General features: G+C 42.5%; 1 protein-coding gene across 1 annotated transcript in view; it reads left to right on the top strand.

The window, feature by feature from the left end:
* The window catches only part of LOC141063549 (sulfotransferase 6B1-like), a 121,919-nt gene that overhangs the window by 55,443 nt on the left and 42,344 nt on the right, over positions 1 to 24,132 (top strand). Inside the window, exon 4 of the mRNA XM_073557664.1 lies at positions 11,461 to 11,587. Within this exon, the coding sequence (XP_073413765.1) occupies positions 11,461 to 11,587 (127 nt within the window). The remainder of the gene's footprint in view (positions 1 to 11,460; positions 11,588 to 24,132) is intronic.

Consider the following 24,132-nt stretch of genomic DNA (forward strand, 5'->3'; position numbering starts at 1 on the left):
TAATCCACCCCAGGACTCGAGAGCCATTTTTTAATCTTTTACCTCGTGATCCCCCAGTGTCTTTTTATTTTTTAATCACGTTTTTTATACCAACACTCTTTTTATGGCATTTTAAACATTGTTTTTAATATGGTTGTAATAAAGTTTTATTGTTCTGTATGATTCATGTATATGTATCCATGCTGACGTGTCACCTCACTATTCTTGGCGCCTCCCCCTTTTTTTTTTATTTTTTTTCTTTTATGTGTATATATACCCCTGCAATGAACTTCTGTAACATGCCCTGATGAAGTGAGCTGGGACTGGCTCAGGAAACGCGTTGGCAATAAAGATACCTTGAATTCTATCACAGCAGCGCAGTCTCTTATTGCACTACCAGCCTTCTCTTTGTACCAAGTCCTTGGACCTCGTGCAGGCTGCGGCAGCTGTTTTATGCAATTATAGGTGTTGTGACTCTCACAACCCTATCAGGTGAGCCTAACACTTGCTGTGCACTCATCTACTTTCCATACAGACCTACGCATTGGAAGCGCCCTGTCTCCCCCTTTTCTTTTCACAGGTGGAGCAAGAGAACAACAAGCCCCTGAAGAGTTCCTCAGCATTGCGCCTCGCGGGCTGAAGTCGGGCAGCGGGCAGGCCGCAGCCGCGGACCAAAGTTGGGCAGTGACGGCTGCGGATGGCGGCAGGCAGGCTGCGACCACGGGCTGAAGTCGGACAGTGGCGGCCGCGGGTGGCAGCGAGCAGGCCGCAGCCGTGGGCTGGAGTCGGGCAGCGGCGGCCGTGGGTGTCAGTGGGCCGGCCGCAACCGTGGGCTGGAATAGGGCAGTGGCGGCCGCGGGTAGCAGCCAGCAGGCGACAAGCATGGGCTGGACTCGGGCAGTGGCGGCCGTGGGTGGCAGCTGGCAGGCCGCAACCACAGGATGGACTCGGCAGTGGCTGCCGCGGGTGGCAGCGAGCAGGCTGCAGCCACGGGTCTAAGTGACGGGAGCGGGAGCGCGGCTGTTCGGTCAGCGTCCCTCTGCTGGGCTGCTTGGTGCTGTCTCCTCCCTGACCGTGGTGAGTCCCCCTCCAATCTCTCTGGTCGTTGCGCACTCCTTCTGGCTCTGGCTCTCTGGTGCCACCTAGGCTTCCTGCTCCTTCTCTCCCGCTCTGTCAAGGGAGTTCTCAGTTCCTTTTATACCTGCTCCACCCCCACTCCTTCTAGAACTGTCCCTGGTCCGTCCTCTAATTATGTCCCCAGGAAACAGTTTCCCTAGGAACCTTGGTGACAGTCTCCTTGGTTCCAGTCCGGTTACACAGTGGGAACTCTCCCTCCTACAAGACAGTACAAAAAAGCTCCATAAAAAACCCTTAAAACAAGTTAGGGCAGCGTGGTTCATACATGAAATAACAGGCATGTATAATTTATGATATATATTATTAAATCAATTGCATCTCACAAACACATACAGTACATGACCATATTTAAATTATTACAAGGCAGTGGAGTTAGTAGAAAGAGCCATAAGGTTATGCTGCTAGACATCAATTGCCTGCAATAGAGCAGTAAACACCTTACACTGTAAAGCAACAGGGAAGTGCCAGATAGATGTAGGTCAAAAATACAGACCATGTACCATTATAGTAAGTGGAACTACACTGGGTGCTGGGTAGTGTGGTTCCACTTACTATAATGGCTCATGATATGCGGTTTTACATAAAGCACACCTTCTTTGTGTAGCAATTGTCTCTATCAAATGATTACCAGGATCAAATCTGACATCATCACTAACCCGGCCACCTAATAGTTTACTCTGTTGAGGTCCACATCGCTTTGGAGTTGATTGTGCTCTTTTGCTTAGATAGGCCAATGCAGTCCTCCTCCTTACACTTAGCAGTGGCACACTTTCTTCTGGATTTGCCTTTTGATATGCCCTCCACTTAGCAGTGGCACACTTTCTTCTGGATTTGCCTTTTGATATGCCCTTCCACTTTTTGGAACGGATTCTGACACGGTACAGGGAGATTTGTTTGTCCAATAAATCAACTCCCCCCATGTGGGAATTATATTCCTGAACCTTTAGCGGCATTGAGATTTGGACATGTTTTTTCTGTTTTTGACAGTACCTACGAGCTGTTGACAAAGGCTCTATTGTGCTGAAGCTCGTGTCAAACGTGACAACCTTATTATCCTTCCATTTCACCACAAGAATGTTATTTGCTTTATCAAACCGGTAATCACAAAATCCTCTTTCCTTTTGTTTTTCAATCTCCTTGCTTGGCATAAGAAGACACTGTTTTGTGCGATTTTCTCTCATAGTGCCAGTAACTTGGATGTTTTTGTTTTTCAGCATCACCAGAGCATCAATACTTGTAAAGAAATTGTTAAAAAATAACTTGTAACTGAAAGACTGGGAATTAGGAATTGCATTTGTAAGTTGTGAAATTACTCTCAAGCCTGACGGTCCTTCCTCTTTGTCAGACTTACAACAGTATGGCACAAATTTGTAGAGGTAGCCGTTGGAACTGCACAGACACCAAATTTTGTAGCCGAATTTTATTGGCGTACCTCGCATGTACATTTTTGTAGGGTGTTTGCCATAGAAGCGGACTATCATTTCATCTAAGGAAAGTTCCTGGTGGAATACACCAAATTTCAAGAATTCTTTCCCCAGTACTTCAAAGAATAAACTAACTTTGTACATCTTGTTAGACTTGTCAATTTTAGAATTGTCATTTAGGTGTATATATTTTTTAATTTCCCTAAAACGGTTCTTTGACATTGCTCAATGGAACTCCCACATCTTGAGCTTGTTCCCAGTACATGTCCTCTTGGGGGAGAGAATGACATCCAGACAGTAATAATATGCCTAAGAAAACTTGTAATTCTTCCTCGCTGATGGAAAAGGAGGGTTTATTTTTTGGTTTGCATATAGCATGCTTTGGGTCAAAATAATATCCATAACATCATGGGAAAAAAACTCTTCAAATTCTTCAACTTCATTTTTATTTTCTAAAAGGTCACAAATGTTGCTTATTTCGGACGTATCCTGGTCCGCACTGCTTTCATATGTTGGTTGACATTTTTTCCATTTTGGAGTTGCTGCACATTGTAATATTTCTGTTGCATTTTTTTCCTTGCTCACAGCTGGTTTTGAAGTTTGATTCCTTGGTCGTTTTCTGCTACTGGTACTTGAAGTTCCTGCTGAGGTGGATGGTAAATTCTCAGTTGATGCCACCTCAGGAGCCTCTTCAATTTCTGTTGAAGTGTGCAGTACCTCCAAAGTTCCTGCTACATCATTCAATTCATGAGCAAGAAGCTCATTTTCCTGAAAATCTTCCTCATCAGTTGCCTCATCAGGGTCAGGGGGCACAATCACTACTTCAACATCAGAAACTTCCTCTTCTTGGTCATCTAATTCCTCAAGATAACCTAGTATTTCATCCACAGTAAGTCCTTTTTCATATTGATATGCCATGTTCTTACTGCTGATACAACAAAAACAAAAATGAGTTTAGTAACATTTAGAAAACTATAGATAAAAATATATATTATTATTTTAAATATATATAAATATATTTCACATTTCACAATCCATTCATAAAACAAGCTAAATAAACAATTGTGATGAATAAAAACATAAAATACCAACCTTATATACTGTGATGTGATCGTAAACAATGTCTGACAAGCCAGCAAGTTAGAGGGTCTGTTCTCCTGAGTGTCTCCAGTACAGCTGAGATATCAGGTTTCACAAAGCATATATAGTCAGAAAGGTACTGGGGAAGGGGGGTGGAGGGGTGAGGGATTTCCAGACTATCTGGTAAGAAGGAAGAAATGAAACTAAAACACCTCTGCCTGCCATATCAGTTGTAAATGATTTAGGGCTATGAATAAAAACTAGTGAATCAAACAAAAATTTCCATGTAAAAAAAAACATCGAAAATAGATAGTGCATTCTACCAATGTCCCAAAAATGGGACGGCAATTTCACTTGAATATAACTCTGGCCTTGGTAAATCTACATCAATGCCATTGCATTATATACCTTCCTTCAAGTATAAACAATAGTTCTAATAACTTTGTGATCACAGAACTGTCATTTTAAATAATAATTTCAGCTTATGATCCTAATTTTGAAAGAACCTCAAAAATAGGTGCTTTGAAAGCTCTCTGGGTGGAAGAATATTCAATTAAAAATGACAGTGACATGATTTCCTGTTTTGAAAACATTCATTTTACAAACACAACACAAAAAATTGGACCTAATTATAAAATCTTAGTTGCTAGAAGCAAAAGATTATGCGTCCCAAAAAAAGGACATTGGTAGATAATGGGTATAATATGCAATACAATTTAGGTACATTTGTATTAATTTTTCAATTTTTAAAATGACCAATAATATCACATACAATGGACAAATACCACCGCACCATGACCAGACACAATATTACCACCACATAGTGACCTATAATTAATACCACATACAAGGAACAAATACCGCCACACCAGGACCAGACTATATATTACTAGCACAGTGACCGAATAATATCACATGCAAGGAACAAATACCTCCGCACCATGACCAGCCCACATCTTACAACCACAAAGTGACCAAATAATAGCACATACAAGGGACAAATACCGCAACACCATGTCCAGACCGCATATTACCACCACATAGTGACTGAATACTACAATACTGATCAGTAATGAAAAAAAAACAATACTATCGACATAAGTGCCATTATACACAGGGGATCTGTACTTACTATCCAGTGTCTGTGTGCTGGTAATACAGTGATTAATGACATTATACACAGGAGCTCTGTATATAACGTACAGGTAATACAGTGATCACTGGTGACATTATACACAGGACCTCTGTATACAGTATAGAGTGTATAGTGTCAGTTTATAGGTAACACACTAACTCACCAGTGACGTCTCTAGGTAAGTCCTTCATCCTTGCTTTTCATCTTTCATCCAGCACAGATCGCCATTACTTCTTCCAGCCAGGGCTCGTCTCTGCAGGAAATAATACAGTTATCTAGAGCTCCACTTGCAGAACACTTTACTTATTTTTTTTCCAGCTTCTACACTACACCACATGAAGAAAAAAAGGCAACATAGCATCATTCTTCACAGTAACAGGACTGCCCCCTGTTGTGAGTTCATTCTCGGGTTCACCAGTTGTGAGTTCCCCTTCTGGACTCCCTCTGGTGGTGACGGGAGGTGGTGCGGCTGGTTTGATCGGTGGAGATCTGCCACCTGAGAATGAGGATGACGATTGGATCTCAGGATTCTCAGATTGGATTTAAGACAGCCGATGCCCTATTCAGTTGCTGGTGATTCCTTCTGGCTTGTCAGCTCTTGGTTTTCAGCTCTGTTCCAGTCATCTAAAGCTAAGTTTTTCTGCTAATGTTCACACTTGATTTTGTTGGTCTATTCAGTTTTCTGTGTGGTCTGCCAGCCCCGGCTGGGGGCTGTGCTGAATTTCCACTCTTATTTATCAGTATTTTGCCAATTGGCTTTTTGTCCCTTACTAGTTCGGTCTCTTTTTGCTCTGTCTCAGAATATTTCAGAGTGCTGATATAGTGGGAGAAGTCTAGTAACTTCAGGGTTAATTTTGCTATCAGAAGTGTTGGACATTATTTTTGTAGGGTTTTTTGCAGGTTGCAGACAGTGTCTTCCCTTTCCTTTCCTGTCTAGTTAGTTTGGGCCCCATCATTTGCTCAGCCTATTTTCCTGCCTGTGTTTGTGCCTTCATCTTGTTTCACCATCAATACATGTGTGGGGGCTATCTATTCCTTTGGGGTCTGCTCTGGGGCAGTTAGCTTTCCCTTTTCTTGCTTTAGGCTTATGTAGTCCTCCGGCTTTGATGAGGCGTCTGGGTTCATCGTATGCACGCTCCACGGCTACTGCTAGTTGTGTGGAAAGATCAGGGATCTGCAATCTGCATAGTTACCAACTACTCTGGTTTTCTGTGGCTTAGCTTGTTTTGCTTTTTTCTCCTCGGTGACCCATTCATAACAGAATCACCAGCCATACCGCAGATTCTAGGGTACTCAAAAGCAGGAAAGAATTGTAAAAAAAAAAAAGTGTCAGAATTTTATTTTTATATGTATATTTTTTCCTCATTTTCTTTGGGGCCGTAGGAGGATTTTTTTTAATGGAGATCAGGCAATTGTCTGATCGTGTGGAGCAGCTCACTGCTGAAGTGCCGGGAATTTCCGCCTATCTCGCTCATTCACATGCTGCTGAACCAAGGATCCCTACTCCTGATGTGTTTTTTGGGGATCGGTCTAAATTTTTGAATTTCAAGAATAATTGTAAATTATTTCTTGCCTTGAAGCCTAATTCATTGGGGAGCTCTGCGCAGCAGGTTAAAATTGTCATCTCTTTGCTGCGCGGCGATCCCCAGGATTGGGCATTTTCTTTGACACCTGAAGATGCTATTCTGACTAATGTGGATGCATTTTTTCAAGCCTTGGGGTTGTTGTATGATGAACCTAATGCTATTGATCAAGCTGAGAAAGCCCTATTAGCATTGAACCAGGGTCAGGATTCTGCAGAGTTATACTGTCAAAAATTCCAAAAGTGGGCGGTCCTTACTACATGAAATGATGGTGCCTTGGCAGCTCTCTTTCGTAAGGGTTTGTCAGAAACCGTAAAAGATACTATGGTGGGATTTCCTGTTCCCTCTGGTCTTGACGATTCTATGTCATTAGCCATTCAAATTGATCAGCGTTTACGTGAATGCAAAACTACACGAGAGGAGTTGACACCTTTTGGACAAATGTCTGAACCTATGCAATGTGATAGAGTTTTGCCTAGGGCGCAACATCAGGAGTTTAGAAGGCGTAATAAGCTGTGTTTTTTCTGTGGAGACGTCTCTCATATTATTTCTGTCTGCCCAAAACGAGAGAAACGTTTTGCACACACATTTGCTGTGGGCAGTATACAACCTAAGTTCCTTTTGGCAATTACTCTGATCTGCTCCTTATCCACGTTTTCCACGAAGGCTTTTGTGGATTCAGGAGCAGCATTGAATCTGATGGATTTGGACTTTGCTAAACGTTGTGGTTTTTCCATGACGCCTCTGTGGACGCCTAATCCTTTGAGGGGTATTGATGCTACTCCTTTGGCGGAGAATAAACCTCAGTTTTGGATCCAGGTGATGATGCGGGTTGTCCCAGACCACCAAGAAAATTGTAAATTTTTGGTGCTGCATAATTTGCATGATACTATTATTCTGGGTTTTCCTTGGTTGCAAACTCATAATCCAGTTTTGGATTGGAAATCTGTGTCTGTGGTGAGTTGGGTTGTCAGTGTGTTCTTAGGGATGCTCCTGTTTTCTCCACCTCTCCTCAGTCTCATGATATTCCTGATTATCTAGCCGATTTTTCTGATGTATTTAGTGAGAGCAAGTCTGCATCTTTGCCTCCTCATAGGAGTTATGACTGTGCAATTGACTTGATGCCTGGGTGTAAATTTCCCAAGGGTCGGCTTTTCAACTTATCAGTACCCGAACATGATGCTATGCGATCCTATATTAAGGAGTCATTGGAGAAGGGTCATATTAGACCATCCTCGTCACCTTTAGGTGCTGTTTTTTTTTGTGGCCAAGAAAGATGGTTCATTAAGACCGTGTATTGATTATCGTTCCCTTAACAAGATGACGTTTAGATATCAGTACCCGTTACCTCTGATGTCTGATTTATTCTCCAGAGTTAAGAGTGCCTGCTGGTTTACTAAGCTTGACTTCAGGGGGGCGTATAATCTTATTCGCATCAAGCACGGGGATGAATGGAAGACGGCGTTTAATACTCCGGAGGGACATTTTCAGTACCTGGTGATGCCTTTTGGGCTCACTAATGCCCCTTCTGTCTTCCATTCCTTTATGAATGATATTTTCCGTGACTTTGTGGATAAGTTTTTGATCATCCATCTGGATGATATTTTGATCTTTTCTAGTGATTGGGATTCTCATGTGGAACACTTCCGGACTGTGTTCCGGATTTTGAGGGAGAATTCCCTGTTTGTTAAGGGATCGAAATGCCTCTTTGGTGTACAGAGGATTTCATTTTTGTGATTTATCTTATCTCCATCGACTATTGAAATGGACCTGGCCAAGGTACAGGCCATTTATGATTGGGTTCAGCCTACTTCTTTGAAGGCCCTCCAGAAGTTTTTGGGTTTTGATAATTTCTATTGTAAATTTACAGGTAATTTTCCTGGTATTGTCAAACCACTGACTGATCTGGCCAAGAAGGGCGCTGATGTGCTGAATTGGTCTCCTGAGGCTATAACACCCAACATAACACCCATCTCCATCCTGCCCCCGTCTCCAATCCTGCCCCCGTCTCCAATCCAGCCCTGTCTCCAATCCTTCCCCGTCTCCAATCCTGCCCTGTCTCCAATCCTGTCCCATTTCCAATCCTGCCCCAGCTCCATCTTGCCCCCAATGTCTCCAATCCAGCCCCCAATGTCTCTATCCTGCCCCCAATGTCTCCATCCTGCCCCCTCTCCATCCTGCCCCCACCCTGCCTCCAATCCTGCCCCATCTCTAATCCTGCCTCATCTCCATCCTGCCCCATCTCCATCCTGACCCCAATGTCTCCAATCCTGCCCCCATCTCCAATCCTGCCCGTCTCCATCTTGCCTCTTTGTGTCTGGCAGGATGGAGACACATGGTCCATGTGTCTCCATCCTGCAGGAAAACATAATAATTAAATTTAAAAAAAAATTCTTACCTGGCTGCTCCTGCTGGAAGATGCAGCTCCTGTGTGAGCTCAGCTAAAGGGCCTGTGGTGATGTCATCATCATGTGATCAGGGGGTGGAGCTGATCAATGGTGAAGGACTGTGATCAGCTCCGCCCCCTGATCACATGACAATGACATCACCATAGGTCTTCCAACGCTTAGGTGCTGCTCTCCTCTCCTCCTGTGCTCCACCAGGCTAATTTAAAAACTGAATAATTAGCCATGTGATGAAGGAGGCTGGAGGAGCCCCCCTCTCCCCCAGGCCCCCATTCAATGAATGGTCTGCACGGGCGGTAGGTCCGCCCCTGCACCTATTGTCATTGAATTAATATTCAGTGGCTGCCATTTGTTGACTTGCTGCTGATTACTTACTGTATCTGCCCTAGTATTGCAGTGCTAGTATTGTTCTACTATATTTGGGAAACATTGGTGCTCTGCAATATGAAAGACAATCTGTGAGTGTTGTTTGAGCTCTCCAGCAGTGACCTCCTTCCACCTTCCCCCAAGCCGGTGGTGGAATGACTGAATGAGAAGCTGTGATCTATAAAAAGGAGGATCTGCCTATGTTCAGAGAGACTCTTACATTACAGAAATCATGGCATCATGGCTCCAACTGAGAAATCCAGAGCTGATTTATTGACCATCACTGAACCCTCAAACACTTTTAGAGAATCCAGGTTGGGACAATCAAGTCACCTGGCCTCATACATCAATGAACTGTCAGCTTCCTAAGCTTGATGTTACCGCCTCACTGTGGAGGCCCACCAAAAGCGGGGAGCCACTGGTAGGGTACTCAGCCCTGGAAGCAGATCTAATGCTGACGAGTCAGTGGAAGGGTGAGCCTCTGTATTTGCACCATCTTGGGTATTTGCTGGGACTGTCCTATATGCTATTGTGTGTTGGTTATTCAATAAATTATTGGCAAACTGTTTTACTCTTACACTGTGTTGTCTGAGTAGTGTTCTGCCCATGGGGAGAGAGAGCGGGCGTTCAGTGGTATGAGCCCTGGTCCTTGCAGTATTTCTAAAGACAGCCGGGCCAGCAGACAAGAGCAATAACTAACCCTGTATCTCTACACAATCTATCTGGCATTTTCCTGTTGCTTTACAGTGTAAGCTGTTTACTGCCCTATTGCAGGCAATCGATATCTAGCAGCATAACCTTATGGCTCTTTCTACTAACTCCACTGCCTTGTAATAATTTAAATATGGTCACGCATTTGTTTGTGAGATACAATTGATATAATGATATATAAAATATTTATACATGCCTGTTATTTCATGTATGAACCACGCTGCCCTAACTGGTTTTAAGGGGCTTTTTTGTACTGTCATCTTTTTACTGTGTTAATTATGTAATAAAATAGTTTTTTGCTTAATTATGAAACTATTTCAATATGTATTCTTTTTATAATATTTAAAGTGTCTTCATCAGAAAACCTCTTTACGTGGAAACATTTAGATAACAGTTTTTTTTATTAATCATTAACACAGTTTATATTATCTTAGCACCAGATTGTTTATATAACTCTTCCTAGATAAAACTATATAGCCTTTTGATCAATATTTTTGCATTATGATCACCATCAGAGCACGGGAGACTGATGAAAATCGTCTTCAGCACCCTGCCCCGGGGAATAGCGCTTACTGTACCGCTGCTTCTCAGGTGCCGGTACGTGTGGTACTGATGCTGCACACGGTTGCCACACGTGTGCCGCAAGTATCACACACACGGACACTGATATCTCCGGTACTATTTTTTCCAGAACCGGAAATATCAGGACATGTGAAACCAGCCTTAGTACAATTATGTTGATGTCGTAGTTACATAGATTTTTTTTTAATTGGTTGAAAAAAAAAATACTTTCTTACTTTTCAATCGACGTATCTGTTAGGTATCTGAGGTGACTCAAAAACAATTCTGTCATTTTGACTTCAATACTCTACAGATAGCATTAGCCTAATATTAGGATTAGTCACAAATGTGACTATTTTATTTGATAATTCTTTTTTTAAAATAGATAATGCTGTGCAGAATAAAAGAACAAAAAAAACCCTTCACAATATCGAACAGTTCATAATTACATAGACCCACTTCTACATTACTAGCATAGAGCACAGCCTATAAATATACACTAACAAGAGCCTCTACAATATGATATTCATTTTTTCAAACTATTTCAGTTATACATTAAGGGTATGTGCACACGATGCGGATTCTGCTGCGGTTCCGCAGCGGATTTGGCCCTGTGGATCCGCAGCAGATCTGCAAGTGATTTACAGTACTATTTTAGCCAATGTAAAACAAAAACCGCTGTGCACATGCTGCAGATTTTTCCGCGCGGATTTTCTGCGGATTTGAATCTGCAGCATGTCACTTCTTTTGTGCAGATCAGCAGCGTTTTACACCTGCTCCATTATAGGAATACACCGGTGTCAAAATGCAGGGGAAATCCACACAAAATCTGCAGTAAATCCGCAGGTAAAACGCAGGTCATTTTACCTGCGGATTTAGCTAAATCCACGCAGAAAATTCCACAGCAGAATCTGCAACGTGTGCACATAGCCTAACAGTACTGTAGGAATAGGAGGACATTAATGTTCAAACATGAAGAAGGTAGCAGACTGGGCCCAACAACAAAATTATGAAATATTGTAAAATACGATAGAAAATTTGCCAAAAATTTAATATTTACTGTTTTGTTATTTTGACAGATATTGCTGGTACTTCGTAACCCAAAAGACACGGCTATCTCCTTTTATAATTTTCATAATAGCATGCCTCCTCTTCCTTCCTATAATTCCTGGGATATGTTCTTTAAAGACTTTACAATTGGAAAAGGTATCTATTCTACAGATGCTAAAACCTCAAACTAAAGCTCATATTACACATTCAATTGTGTTAACATTTTTTGTCAATGAACCTTAAAGGGAAAAAGGCATAATAAAATGAACGATTGTTTAAATAGAGTTTTTTTTATTAAGTATATTATTTAAAAACATTTTAGCAATTTTTTTTCATATCACAATCTTTACATAAAAAAATGATAATCTTGCAATTTTCTCAAGGGCCAAGTGGGCTTGTTTAGATTCATACTTCCCGTCCTTTCATTAAAATTCACAGCATTCTCCTTACCATCCGAAACAGAATTTAAAAAGCTGATAATATCTCTATTCTCAGATGATAACATTGGATCCACCATCTCCAAAGAAGATGCCACAGTTTTCGTGCTTCCCCTCTCTTCTCAATTACCTAAGCACACACATATTAAATGCTTTATTATGAAATATAGGGTCTGTTCATTGCTGCTAATGTGCATGTAAATTTCCAGAAAAAAGCCCCAGTGGTCAGTGTAAAAAAGGCAAGATTTCAAATTATCATTTTTAATAATGATTGTAATATGGTAAAACATATTACAAATATTTCATAAAAGTACTGGAGTTATGAGTTATACAGTTCAAAGGCTGAGGGCATTCAATCACTACCACCCCCTCTGTGATCAGGTAATTGAAGCAGATATCGGCTGCTGAGAGACATGGAGGGTGTGTACAGAGTAACTAATGGGTACTAAGAAGGAATATTTTAACCAGCTCACCTGGGTGGATCGAGGTGTGCAGGAGCAAGGAATCCATGTGACCATGCGTGTAACGTTAAGCAGAAAAAGTTCCAGCTCTTTCAAAATTCCATGTTTATTCAGACAATTTAAAACTGTGACTCAATAATGTGATCAAAGGCAAACAAATTGCCTTTGTGTAGGGCAAATCTGTCCTTATTTCCCACAGCGGTCCGTTCTCCTCTACTAGAAGCTCTCCCGGATCCAATTCCTAGATGTATCTGTATTTTATCACAACTCGCAAACAGGAGTTTTCATAAAATCCCATCCACTTTGGACATATAGGCCATGTCCACATGTAGCAAAAATGCAATGGGTTTTTTCTATTGCTTTTTTTTTTGCACATAAATTCTGCTATGTTTATCTGCCCAAGCAAAGCGGCTGTGTTTTCACAAAAACTCTGCCCACTGTGCGTCTAAAGATGTTGTTGAACTGTGCAGTTTTGGAACTTTTTTCTGTAGAGGCTTTTATGTGGAGCCTAAAAGAAAAATGTATGTGAAAAACTGCTTTTCCTTTTGTATCTGCAGAATCAAAGCTTTTGTTATAAAAACCACATTAAAATTCTGCTTCAAATCTGCACCAAAAACACATCAAATAAAAGGGAAAATGCATAAAAAATGCAGCAAAAATGCAATAACCAGAGAAGATTGTTATTGCATTGTTTGGTGCGGACACCTGCCGAAGAAAAGCAAAACACAGTATTTAAGCAAGTTGTGAACACGCCCTTATAGACACAAAAAGCAAGATGTCATATAGTGAAGCTTAGGCTGGTTTCACATTTGCGTTTTTTAGCGCTGGAAAAAAACGCACACCTGCGCATGCGTTTTTTCCCCTATATTTAACATGGGTGCGCATACCTGCGCACTGGTCAGCGCATGTATGCGATTTTCATGCGCTGCGTTTTTTTGGGGTGTGCGATTGGATTTTCCAGACGCAGCATGTTGCATTTTTTGGCCCTGCAAAAAAGCGCATGCGCACATATGCGCACGTTTTGCGCTAAAAATGGCCATTATAGCCTATGGATGCGCATATGTGCGCACTGGCATGCTCATGTATGCGTTTTTTTGCATATGCGTTTTTTTTTTTAAACCATGGAATTTAGGGGTTTGGGTTAGAGTTAGGGTTAGTTAAGGGGGTTTAGGGTTAGGGTTATGGTCAGGGTCAGGGTTAGGGTTAGGGTTAGGGTCAGGGTTAGGGTTAAGTATGGTTTTGTTAAGGATTAGGGTCATGGTTAGGGTCAGGATTAGGGTTAAGTATGGTTTTGTTAAGGGTTAGGGTCAGGGTTAGGGTTAGGGTTAGGGTTAGGGTCAGGGTTAGGGTTAGGGTTAGGGTTAGGGTCAGGGTTAGGGTCAGGATTAGGGTTAAGTATGGTTTTGTTAAGGATTAGGGTCAGGGTTAGGGTCAGGATTAGGGTTAAGTATGGTTTTGCTAAGGATTAGGGTCAGGGTTAGGGTTAGGGTTAGGGTCAGGGTTAGGGTTAGGGTTAGGGTTAGGGTCAGGGTTAGGGTCAGGGTTAGGGTCAGGATTAGGGTTAAGTATGGTTTTGTTAAGGATTAGGGTCAGGGTTAGGGTCAGGATTAGGGTTAAGTATGGTTTTGTTAAGGGTTAGGGTCAGGGTTAGGGTTAGGGTTAGGGTTAGGGTCAGGGTTAGGGTCAGGATTAGGGTTAGGGTTAGGGTTAGGGTTAGGGTCAGGGTTAGGGTTAAGTATGGTTTTGTTAAGGGTTAGGGTCAGGGTTAGGGTTAGGGTTAGGGTTAGGGTCAGGGTTAGGGTTAGGGTCAGGGTTAGGGTTAGGGTTAGGGTTAGTTAGGGTTTAGGGTTTGGGTTAGGGTTAAGTATGATTTGGTTAAGGGTTAGGGTCAGGGTTAGGGTTAGGGTTAGGGTCAGGGTTAGGGTTAGGGTTAGGGTCAGGGTTAGGGTTAGTAAAGTCATGGTTTGGGTAGTGTGAGGGGCCACCTAAAAATGTTGGAAAAAAACGCAAACGCGGTAAAAACGCGCTAAAAACGCATACAAACGCATAAAAACGCTGCGTTTTTTTCATGCATGCTCATAAAAATGCTTGAAAAAAACGCAGCAGTTGTATGCTTATGTATGCGTTTTTTCAATGCGTTTTTTTGCGGGAAAAACGCGCTGCAAAAAAAAGCAAGTGTGAAACTAGCCTTACATAAAAATGACAAAGTTGTAACTGCTTTGACTATGAATGAATGAACAAAAAATAAATCCATAGGTCCAGGCTAGAGAAGAGCATGATGCACAAATGACATTGTGCCAGGCTAGGCTAGTCAATAACTATGCCAAGGATGGTGGAAGGTAAGAAATTCATGGCCCCCCAGCTACCATGTAACCATACCTCCCAAATTTTGAAGAAGGGAAAGAGGGACAAAAGCTTCGGCACGCGCAACGCACCACTGCAAATTTTTAGGCCACACCCCAACCACACCCATGTTGTAACTAGTCACACCCATGTCCACGTCCAACCACACCCATTTAGCACTGCTGATCACACTGATTGGTACTGAGGGCACAGTGGCTGACATTATGGGCACAGTGGCTGGTACTGTGGGCACACTGACTGGTACTAAGGAAAAGAAAGAAAGAAAACAGAGAGAGAGAAAAAAGAAAACAGAGAGAGAGAGAAAGAAAGGAGAGCGAGAGAGAAAGAAAGAACAGAGAGAGAAAGCAAGAGGGGAAAGAAAGAACAGAGAGCGAAAGAACAAACAGAGAGAAAGAAAGAAGAGAAAAAAGAAAGAACAGAGAAAGAGAAAGAAAGGGGAAAGAAAGAAAGAGCAGAGAAAAATAAAGAGGGGGAATAAAGAAAGAACAGAGAAAAAAAGAACAGAGAGAGAAATAAAGAACAGAGAGAGAAAGAAAGAGGGGAAGAAAGAACAGAGAGCAAAAGAAAGAACAGAGAGAGAAAAAAGGGGAAATAAAGAACAGAGAAAGAAAGAGGGGAAAGAAAAAAGAGAGAACAGAGAGAGAAAGAAAGAACAGAGAGAGAAAGAAATAGGGGAAAGAAAGAACAGAGAGAGAAAAAAGAGGGGACAGAAAAAAAGAACAGAGGGAGAGCGAAAGAAAGAGGGGAAAGAAAGAAAGAACAGAGAGAGAAAGAGGAGAAAGAAAGAATAGAGAGAGTGAAAGAAAGATGTAAAGAAATAAATAAAGAGAAAGAACAGAGAGAAAGAAAAAGAAAGAAAGAGGGGAAAGAGACAGAAAGAAAGAGAGGGGAAGAAAGAAAGAACAGAGAGATAGAGAGAAAGAAAGAGGGGAAAGAAAGAACAGAGAGAGACAGAGAAAGAACAGAGAGAAAGAAAGAAAGAAGTAAAGAAAGAACAGAGAGAAAGAGAGAAAGAAAGATTAGAGAGAGAAAGAAAGAACAGAGAGAGAATGAAAGCGAGTGAAAGAAATAACAGAGAGAGAGAAAAAAAAGGGGAAAGAAGGAAAGAACAGAGAGAGAAAGAGGGGAAAGAAAGAAAAGAGAAAGAAAGAACAGAGAGAAAGAAAGAGGGGACAGAAAAAAAGAACAGAGAGAGTGAAAGAAAGAACAGAGAGAAAGAAAAGGGGAAAGAAAGAACAGAGAGAGAAAGAGAAAGGAAGAACAGAGAGAGAAGGAAAGAGGGGAAAGAAAGAAAGAACAGAGAGCAAAAGAAAGAACAGAGAGAGAAAGAAAGGGGAAAGAAAGAACAGAGAGAAAGAAAGGATGAAAGAAAGAAAGAAAGAAAGAGGGGAAACAAAAAAAGAAAGAACAGGGAGAGAAATTAAGAACAGAGAAAGAGAAAGAGGGGATAGAAAGAACAGAGAGAGAAAGAAAGAACAGAGAAAGAGTGGGGAAAGAAAGAACAGAGAGAGAAAAAAAGAGGGGACAGAAAATAGAACAGGGAGAGTGAGAGAAAGAAAGAGGGGAAAGAAAGAAAGAATAGAGAGAGAAAGAAAGAACAGAGAGAGAGAATGAAAGAAAGAAAGAAAGAAAGAAAGAAAGAGGGGAAAGAAAGAAAGAACAGAGCGATAGACAGAAAGAAAGAGGGGAAAGAAAGAACAGAGAGAGAAAGAAAGAGAAAAAAAAGAAAGAACAGAGAAAGAAACAAAGAAAGAAAGAGGGGAAAGAAAGAGAGAACAGAGAGAGAAAAAAGAGGGGACATAAAAAAAGAACAGAGGGAGAGCGAAAGAAAGAGGGGAAAGAAAGAAAGAACAGAGAGAGAAAGAGGAGAAAGAAAGAATAGAGAGAGTGAAAGAAAGATGTAAAGAAATAAATAAAGAGAAAGAACAGAGAGAAAGAAAAAGAAAGAAAGAAAGAGGGGAAAGAGACAGAAAGAAAGAAAGAGGGGAAGAAAGAAAGAACAGAGAGATAGAGAGAAAGAAAGAGGGGAAAGAAAGAACAGAGAGAGACAGAGAAAGAACAGAGAGAAAGAAAGAAAGAAGTAAAGAAAGAACAGAGAGAAAGAGAGAGAGAAAGATTAGAGAGAAAGAAAGAAAGAACAGAGAGAGAAAGAAAGCGAGTGAAAGAAATAACAGAGAGAGAAAAAAAAGGGGAAAGAAGGAAAGAACAGAGAGAGAAAGAGGGGAAAGAAAGAAAAGAGAAAGAAAGAACAGAGAGAAAGAAAGAGGGGACAGAAAAAAAGAACAGAGAGAGTGAAAGAAAGAACAGAGAGAAAGAAAGAGGGGAAAGAAAGAACAGAGAGAGAAAGAGAAAGGAAGAACAGAGAGAGAAGGAAAGAGGGGAAAGAAAGAAAGAACAGAGAGCAAAAGAAAGAACAGAGAGAGAAAGAAAGGGGAAAGAAAGAACAGAGAGAAAGAAAGGATGAAAGAAAGAAAGAAAGAAAGAGGGGAAACAAAAAAAGAAAGAGCAGAGAGAGAAATAAAGAACAGAGAAAGAGAAAGAGGGGATAGAAAGAAGAGAGAGAGAAAGAAAGAACAGAGAAAGAGTGGGGAAAGAAAGAACAGAGAGAGAAAATAAGAGGGGACAGAAAATAGAACAGGGAGAGTGAGAGAAAGAAAGAGGGGAAAGAAAGAAAGAATAGAGAGAGAAAGAAAGAACAGAGAGAGAGAACGAAAGAAAGAAAGAAAGAGGGGAAAGAAAGAAAGAACAGAGCGATAGACAGAAAGAAAGAGGGGAAAGAAAGAACAGAGAGAGAAAGAAAGAGAAAAAAAAGAAAGAACAGAGAAAGAAAGAAAGAGGGGAAAGAAAGAGAGAACAGAGAGATAGAGAGAAACAAAGAGGGGAGAGACAGAGAAAGAACAGAGAGAGAGAAAGAAGTAAAGAAAGAAAGAACAGAGAGAAAGAAAGAATGAGAGGAAAGAAAAAGAAAGAAAGAAAGAGAGGAAACAAAGAACAGAGAGAAAGAAAGAACAGAGAGAGAAAAAAAAGAAAGATTAGAGAGAGAAAGAAAGAACAGAGACAGAGAAAGAAAAAGAGAGGGAAAGACAGAACAGAGAATGAGTGTAATGGTTACGTGTGACTGGACACACCGCCTCCAGCAGGGTGAATTTATATGACACACGCGACCCTGGATACAACGCCTCCAGTTGGGCGAATTTAAATAATAAGACGTGCAGCCGGATACACCGCCTCCAGCAGGCGAATTTCAGAAATACACATGAAGCCGGATACACTGCCTCCAGCAGGACGAATTTAAATAATAAGGGGAAACACCAGGGAAACAATTACAACGGTGGGCCCTGCGATAGGGAACGGGGACTTGGAGACCTCCTGCATTACCCTGAGTCAGTGTCTCTGCACCCCTACCGATCCCTAGGCCAGGTCTGCACTGGGCACCGCTCAGGATACCTTTAAATCCTAGCTCGCCCTGCACCTACCCCTTTCTAGTGAAATGGCCGGTGCAGAGACTATTCCCAGCACTGCACTGAAACACACATAAAGGAAAGGCACAAACAGGGAAACACCACTTAGCTTTACTCTGTTACACTTGCTCCTGGCAACAGAGTCCACCACCAGAATGCAGCTCTCCTTCTGAATCGCTGTCACCAAGCTCTGTCAGAGCTACAAGGAAATCCCCTATGACTCCTTCCACACCAGGGCTAAGACAGTGCTGCAAGGAACGCTCTCCCCAGCTCCTTCCTCCACCAGGGATGGTTGGAAATGGATACTATCACCAACCCTGATTACAACACCTGTGACTCTTTTATAGAAGAGCCAGAGAAATCACACCTGCATCGTAATCATGTGCACTAACTAAAGAAACCAGAGTGCAATGACGCTCACCACCACCGGGGGGCAAATTTAGAACAAAAGACACCACAGTGCAATAATCCTAATGGCCACCGGGGGGCAAAACCAAACCTAAGCACAGAAAAAAAAGGTTACCTAAGCTTTATATCAGTCCTGATCCAGCATGGATCATGACAGTACCCTCCCCTTAATGAGGGGTCTCTGGACCCTCAAGACCGCTCCTCATCAGGGAACCACCTAGAGCGGGGACGCCCAGACCCAGAGTTCACCCCAGCAAGTACCTGCACGTCAGGTTGATGACAAACGAGCCTACTGGTACTGGCAATGTTTCTGGAGGAACCACACATCTCCGAAGCGCTGACCTGGGGAATGAATTGTGTATGTGTATGTTTGGTATAAGATGGTAACACTCCACAACACACTTCCACTGGATGTTTTTTGGTGGCCACCTATACACGCTCGTTCACACACAGGTCCGGACCTGAACGTTTATTGCCACTCGTTCGTTTGTCACCATTTGGAGAACTCTATCTGGGATTGACAACAGAGGTGTCCCTGTTATGAATGGTTCACCGAGGAGGAAAAAATAAATAACAAGCTAAGCCTCAGAAAACCAGAGAAGTTGGTAACTATGCAGATTGCAGATCCCTGAACTTAACCGCACAACTAGCAGCAGTCGTGGAGCGTTCCTACGATGGTCCTAGACGCCTCGTCACAACCGGAGAGCTACATAAGCCTAAAGCAGGAAAAGAGGAAAACTAACTGCCAGAGAGCAGACCCCAAAGGAAAGACAGCCCCCCACATGTATTGACGGTGAATCAAGATTAAATTACAAACAAAGGCAGGAAAATAGGCTGAGCAAATGATGGGGCCTGGCTAACTAAAAAGGACAGGAAAGGAAAGACACTGTCTGCAATCTGCCCAAAAAAACCCCTACAAAAATATTGTCCAACATTTCTGATAGCAAAATTAACCCTGAAGTCACTAGACTGCTAAACCTATATCAGCACTCTGAAATATTCTGAGACAGAGCAAAAAAGAGGCCAATCTAATAAGGAACAAAAAGCAGATTGGCAAATACTGATTAATAGGAGTGGAAATTCAGCATAGCCCCAGTAGGGGCAAGCTGATTACACAAAAAACTGAATTGACCAACGAGCGCAAGTGTGAACATTAGCAAAAAACAAACTTAACTTGAGAAGACTGGAAGAGAGCTGAAGTCCAGGACCTGAGAAGCAGACTGAATCACCAGCACCCGGATAGGGCGTCGGCTGTCTTTTATCCAGTCTGATACTCCAGAGATCCAATCGTTATCTTCCTCATCAGGTGGCAGATCACTACCACTTAAACCAACAGCACTACCTCCTGTCACCACCAGAGGGAGAACAGAAGGGGAATTCTCAACTGGTGGAGCAGAAAATGAGTTCATGACAGTACCCCCCCTTGAGGAGGGGTCACCGAACCCTCATCCATGCCACCAGGCCGATCAGGGTGGGCCCGGTGAAAAGCACGAACCAATTTATTGGCATGAGTATCAGAGGCAGAGACCCAAGAATTATCTTCCTGGCCATAACCCTTCCATTTGATCAAATACTGGAGTCTCCGTCTAACCAAACGAGAATCCAATATTTTCTCTATCTCATATTCCACATTGCCTTTAACCAATACAGGATCAGGAGGTGCCGCCACAGGAACTACTGGCTCAACAAACCTCTTCAACAGTGACTTGTGAAATACGTTATGGATTTTGAACGTAACTGGAAGAGCCAATCGAAAAGAAACAGGATTAAGAATCTCCAAAATCTTATAAGGTCCAATAAATCTTGGCTTAAATTTTGGAGATGCAACCTTCATAGGAATATTCTTAGACGACAACCAAACCATATCACCCACTTTAAACCAGGGACCAATGGTCCTACGCTGGTTGGAAAAACGCTGGGCCTTTTCCTGAGAGAGTGACAACTTATCCACCACTTGGTCCCATATCTGCTGCATTCTCACAACCACAGTGTCCACACCTGGGCAGGACGAAGATTCCACTTGCCCTGAAGAGAATCGAGGATGAAACCCAAAATTACAGAAAAAGGGTGACATCAGAGTGGCAGAACTAGCTCTATTGTTCAGTGCAAATTCTGCCAAGGGCAAAAATGAGACCCAATCATCTTGATCAGCAGGTATAAAACATCTTAAATAAGACTCCAGGGTCTGGTTTGTTCTCTCAGTCTGCCCATTGGTCTGGGGATGAAACGCAGAGGAGAAGGATAACTGAATTCCCAGATTGGAACAAAAGGCTTTCCAGAATCTGGAAACAAACTGGACCCCTCTATCGGACACAATGTTCTCAGGAATCCCGTGTAACCGAACCACCTGTTGTAAAAACAAGGGCACCAACTCAGCGGAAGATGACAACTTTGGGAGTGGCACAAGATGGACCATCTTCGAAAATCTATCACAAATCACCCAGATAACAGTCATTCTCTGAGAGACAGGAAGATCAGAAATCAAATCCATTGAGATATGGGTCCATGGCCTCTTGGGCACCGGCAGGGGAATCAGCAACCCACTAGAATGAGAACAGGGTTTAGACCGAGAACAAGTCCCACAGGACTGTACAAAATTCCTGACATCATGAGATAAGGCAGGCCACCAAAACGACCGACTCACCAAATCTCTGGTACCAAAAACACCCGGATGACCAGCCAATGTGGAGCAATGGACTTCAGACATCGCTCTCTTTCTCCACTGGTCAGGAACATACAATCTTCCCATAGGGCAACGCTCAGGTTTATCCTCCTGAAATTCCTCCAGGGCGCGTCTCAAATCGGGCAAAATGGCAGAAAGAACTACGCCCTCAACTAGGATAGTAGTAGGCTCGGTCACATTAAGAGAATCAGCAAAGAAACTCCTAGAAAGGGCGTATGCCTTAACATTCTTAGTGCCCGGAAGAAAAGAGACCACGAAATTAAAACGAGTGAAAAACACGGCCCATCTAGCCTGTCTAGGATTCAAGTGTTTGGCCGACTCCAGATAAATCAGATTCTTGTGATCGGTGAGGACCACAAATTGATGTCTAGCTCCCTCCAGCCAATGTCTCCACTCCTCAAATGCCCATTTCATGGCCAACAAATCCCGATTCCCCACGTCATAGTTGCGTTCAGATGGGGAAAACTTTCGAGAAAAGAAGGCACAGGGATTCATCTTAGAAGTCACAGGGTCTTTTTGGGACAACACAGCTCCTGCACCAATCTCAGAAGCGTCCACCTCCACTTGAAATGGAAGTGAGACATCAGGTTGCCATAAAACTGGAGCTGAAGTAAATCTCCGCTTAAGCTCCTGAAATGCTGAGACAGCCTCAGGAGACCAATCCAGCACATCAGCTCCCTTCTTGGTCAGATCAGTCAGTGGTTTGACAATACTAGAAAAATTACCTATAAATTTACGATAGAAATTAGAAAAACCCAAAAACTTCTGGAGAGCCTTCAAAGAAGTAGGCTGAACCCAATCATAAATGGCCTGTACCTTGGCCGGGTCCATTTCAATAGTCGATGGAGACAAGATAAATCCCAAAAATGAAATCCACTGTACACCAAAGAGGCACTTCGATCCCTTAACAAACAGGGAATTCTCCCTCAAAATCCGGAACACAGTCCGGACATGTTCCACATGGGAATCCCAATCACTAGAAAAGACCAAAATATCATCCAGATAGATGATCAAAAACTTATCCACAAAGTCTCAGAAAATATCATTCATTAAGGACTGGAAGACAGAAGGGGCATTACAGAGCCCAAAAGGCATCACCAGGTACTCAAAATGTCCATCCGGAGTATTAAACGCCGTCTTCCATTCATCCCCATGCTTGATGCGAATAAGATTATACGCCCCCCTGAGGTCAAGCTTAGTAAACCAGCAGGCACTCTTAACTCTGGAGAATAAATCAGACATCAGAGGTAACGGGTACTGATATTTAACCGTCATCTTGTTAAGGGAACGATAATCAATACACGGTCTTAATAAACCGTCTTTCTTGGCCACAAAAAAAAACAGAGCCTAAAGGTGACGAGGAAGGTCTAATATGACCCTTCTCCAATGACTCCTTAATATAGGATCGCATAGCATCATGTTCGGGTACTGATAAGTTGAAAAGCCGACCCTTGGAGAATTTACACCCAGGCATCAACTCAATTGCACAGTCATAACTACTATGAGGAGCAAAGACACAGACTTACTCTCACTAAAAACATCAGAGAAATCAGCCAGATAATCAGGAATATCATGAGACTGAGGAGAGGTGGAGAAAACAGGAGCATCCCTAAGAACACACTGACAACCCCAACTCACCACAGACACAGATTTCCAATCCAAAACTGGGTTATGAGTTTGCAACCAGGGGAACCCCAGAACAATAGTATCATGCAAATTATGCAGCACCAAAAATTTACACTTTTCTTGGTGGTCTGGGGCAACTCGCATTATCACCTGGGTGAAAAAATGAGGTTTATTCTCCGCCAAAGGAGTGGCATCAATACCCCTCAAAGGAAAAGGTGTCTGCAGAGGCGTCATGGACAGACCACAACGTTTAGCAAAGTCCAAATCCATCAGATTCAGAGCTGCTCCTGAATCCACAAAAGCCTTAGTGGAAAATGTGGACAAGGAGCAGATCAGAGTAATTGCCAAAAGGAACTTAGGTTGTATACTGCCCACAGCAAATGTGTGTGCAAAACGTTTCTCTCGTTTAGGGCAGACAGAAATAGTATGACAGGCGTCTCCACAGAAAAAACACAGCTTATTACGCCTTCTAAACTCCCGAAGTTGCGCCCTAGACAAAACCCCATCACATTGCATAGGTTCAGACATTTGTTCAAAAGGTGGCAGCGCCTCCCGTGTAGCTTTACGTTCACGTAAACGCCGATCAACTTTAATGGCTAATGACATAGAGCCATCCAGACCAGAGGGAACAGGAAATCCCACCATAACATCTTTTACGGTCTCTGACAAACCTTTCCGAAAGAGAGCTGCCAATGCACTATCATTCCATGTAGTGAGGACCGCCCACTTTCGGAATTTTTGACAGTACAACTCTGCAGGATCCTGACCCTGGTTTAATGCCAACAGGGTTCTCTCAGCTTGATCAACGGCATTAGGTTCATCATACAACAACCCCAAGGCCTGAAAAAATGCATCCACATTAGTCAGAATAGGATTTTCAGGTGTCAGAGAAAAAGCCCAATCTTGGGGATCGCCGCACAGCAAGGAGATGACAATTTTAACCTGCTGCACAGAGCTCCCCGATGAGTTAGGCTTCAAAGCAAGAAATAATTTACAATTATTCTTAAAATTCAGAAATTTAGACCGATCCCCAGAAAACACATCAGGAGTAGGAATCTTGGGTTCAGCAGCATGTGACTGAATAAGGTAGGTGGAAATTCCCTGCACTTCAGCAGCAAGCTGCTCCACACGATCAGACAGTTGCTTAATCTCCATTAGGAAAAAAATCCTCCTACGGCCCCAGAGAAAAAGAGGAAAAAGTACATAATAAAAAAAAAAATTCTGACACTTTTTTTTTTCTTTCTCTAACAATTCTTTCCTG

Source organism: Dendrobates tinctorius, unplaced genomic scaffold, assembly GCF_039654945.1.
Source record: "Dendrobates tinctorius isolate UK_male_01 unplaced genomic scaffold, ASM3965494v1 ptg000250l, whole genome shotgun sequence".
Taxonomy (NCBI): Eukaryota; Metazoa; Chordata; class Amphibia; order Anura; family Dendrobatidae; genus Dendrobates; species Dendrobates tinctorius.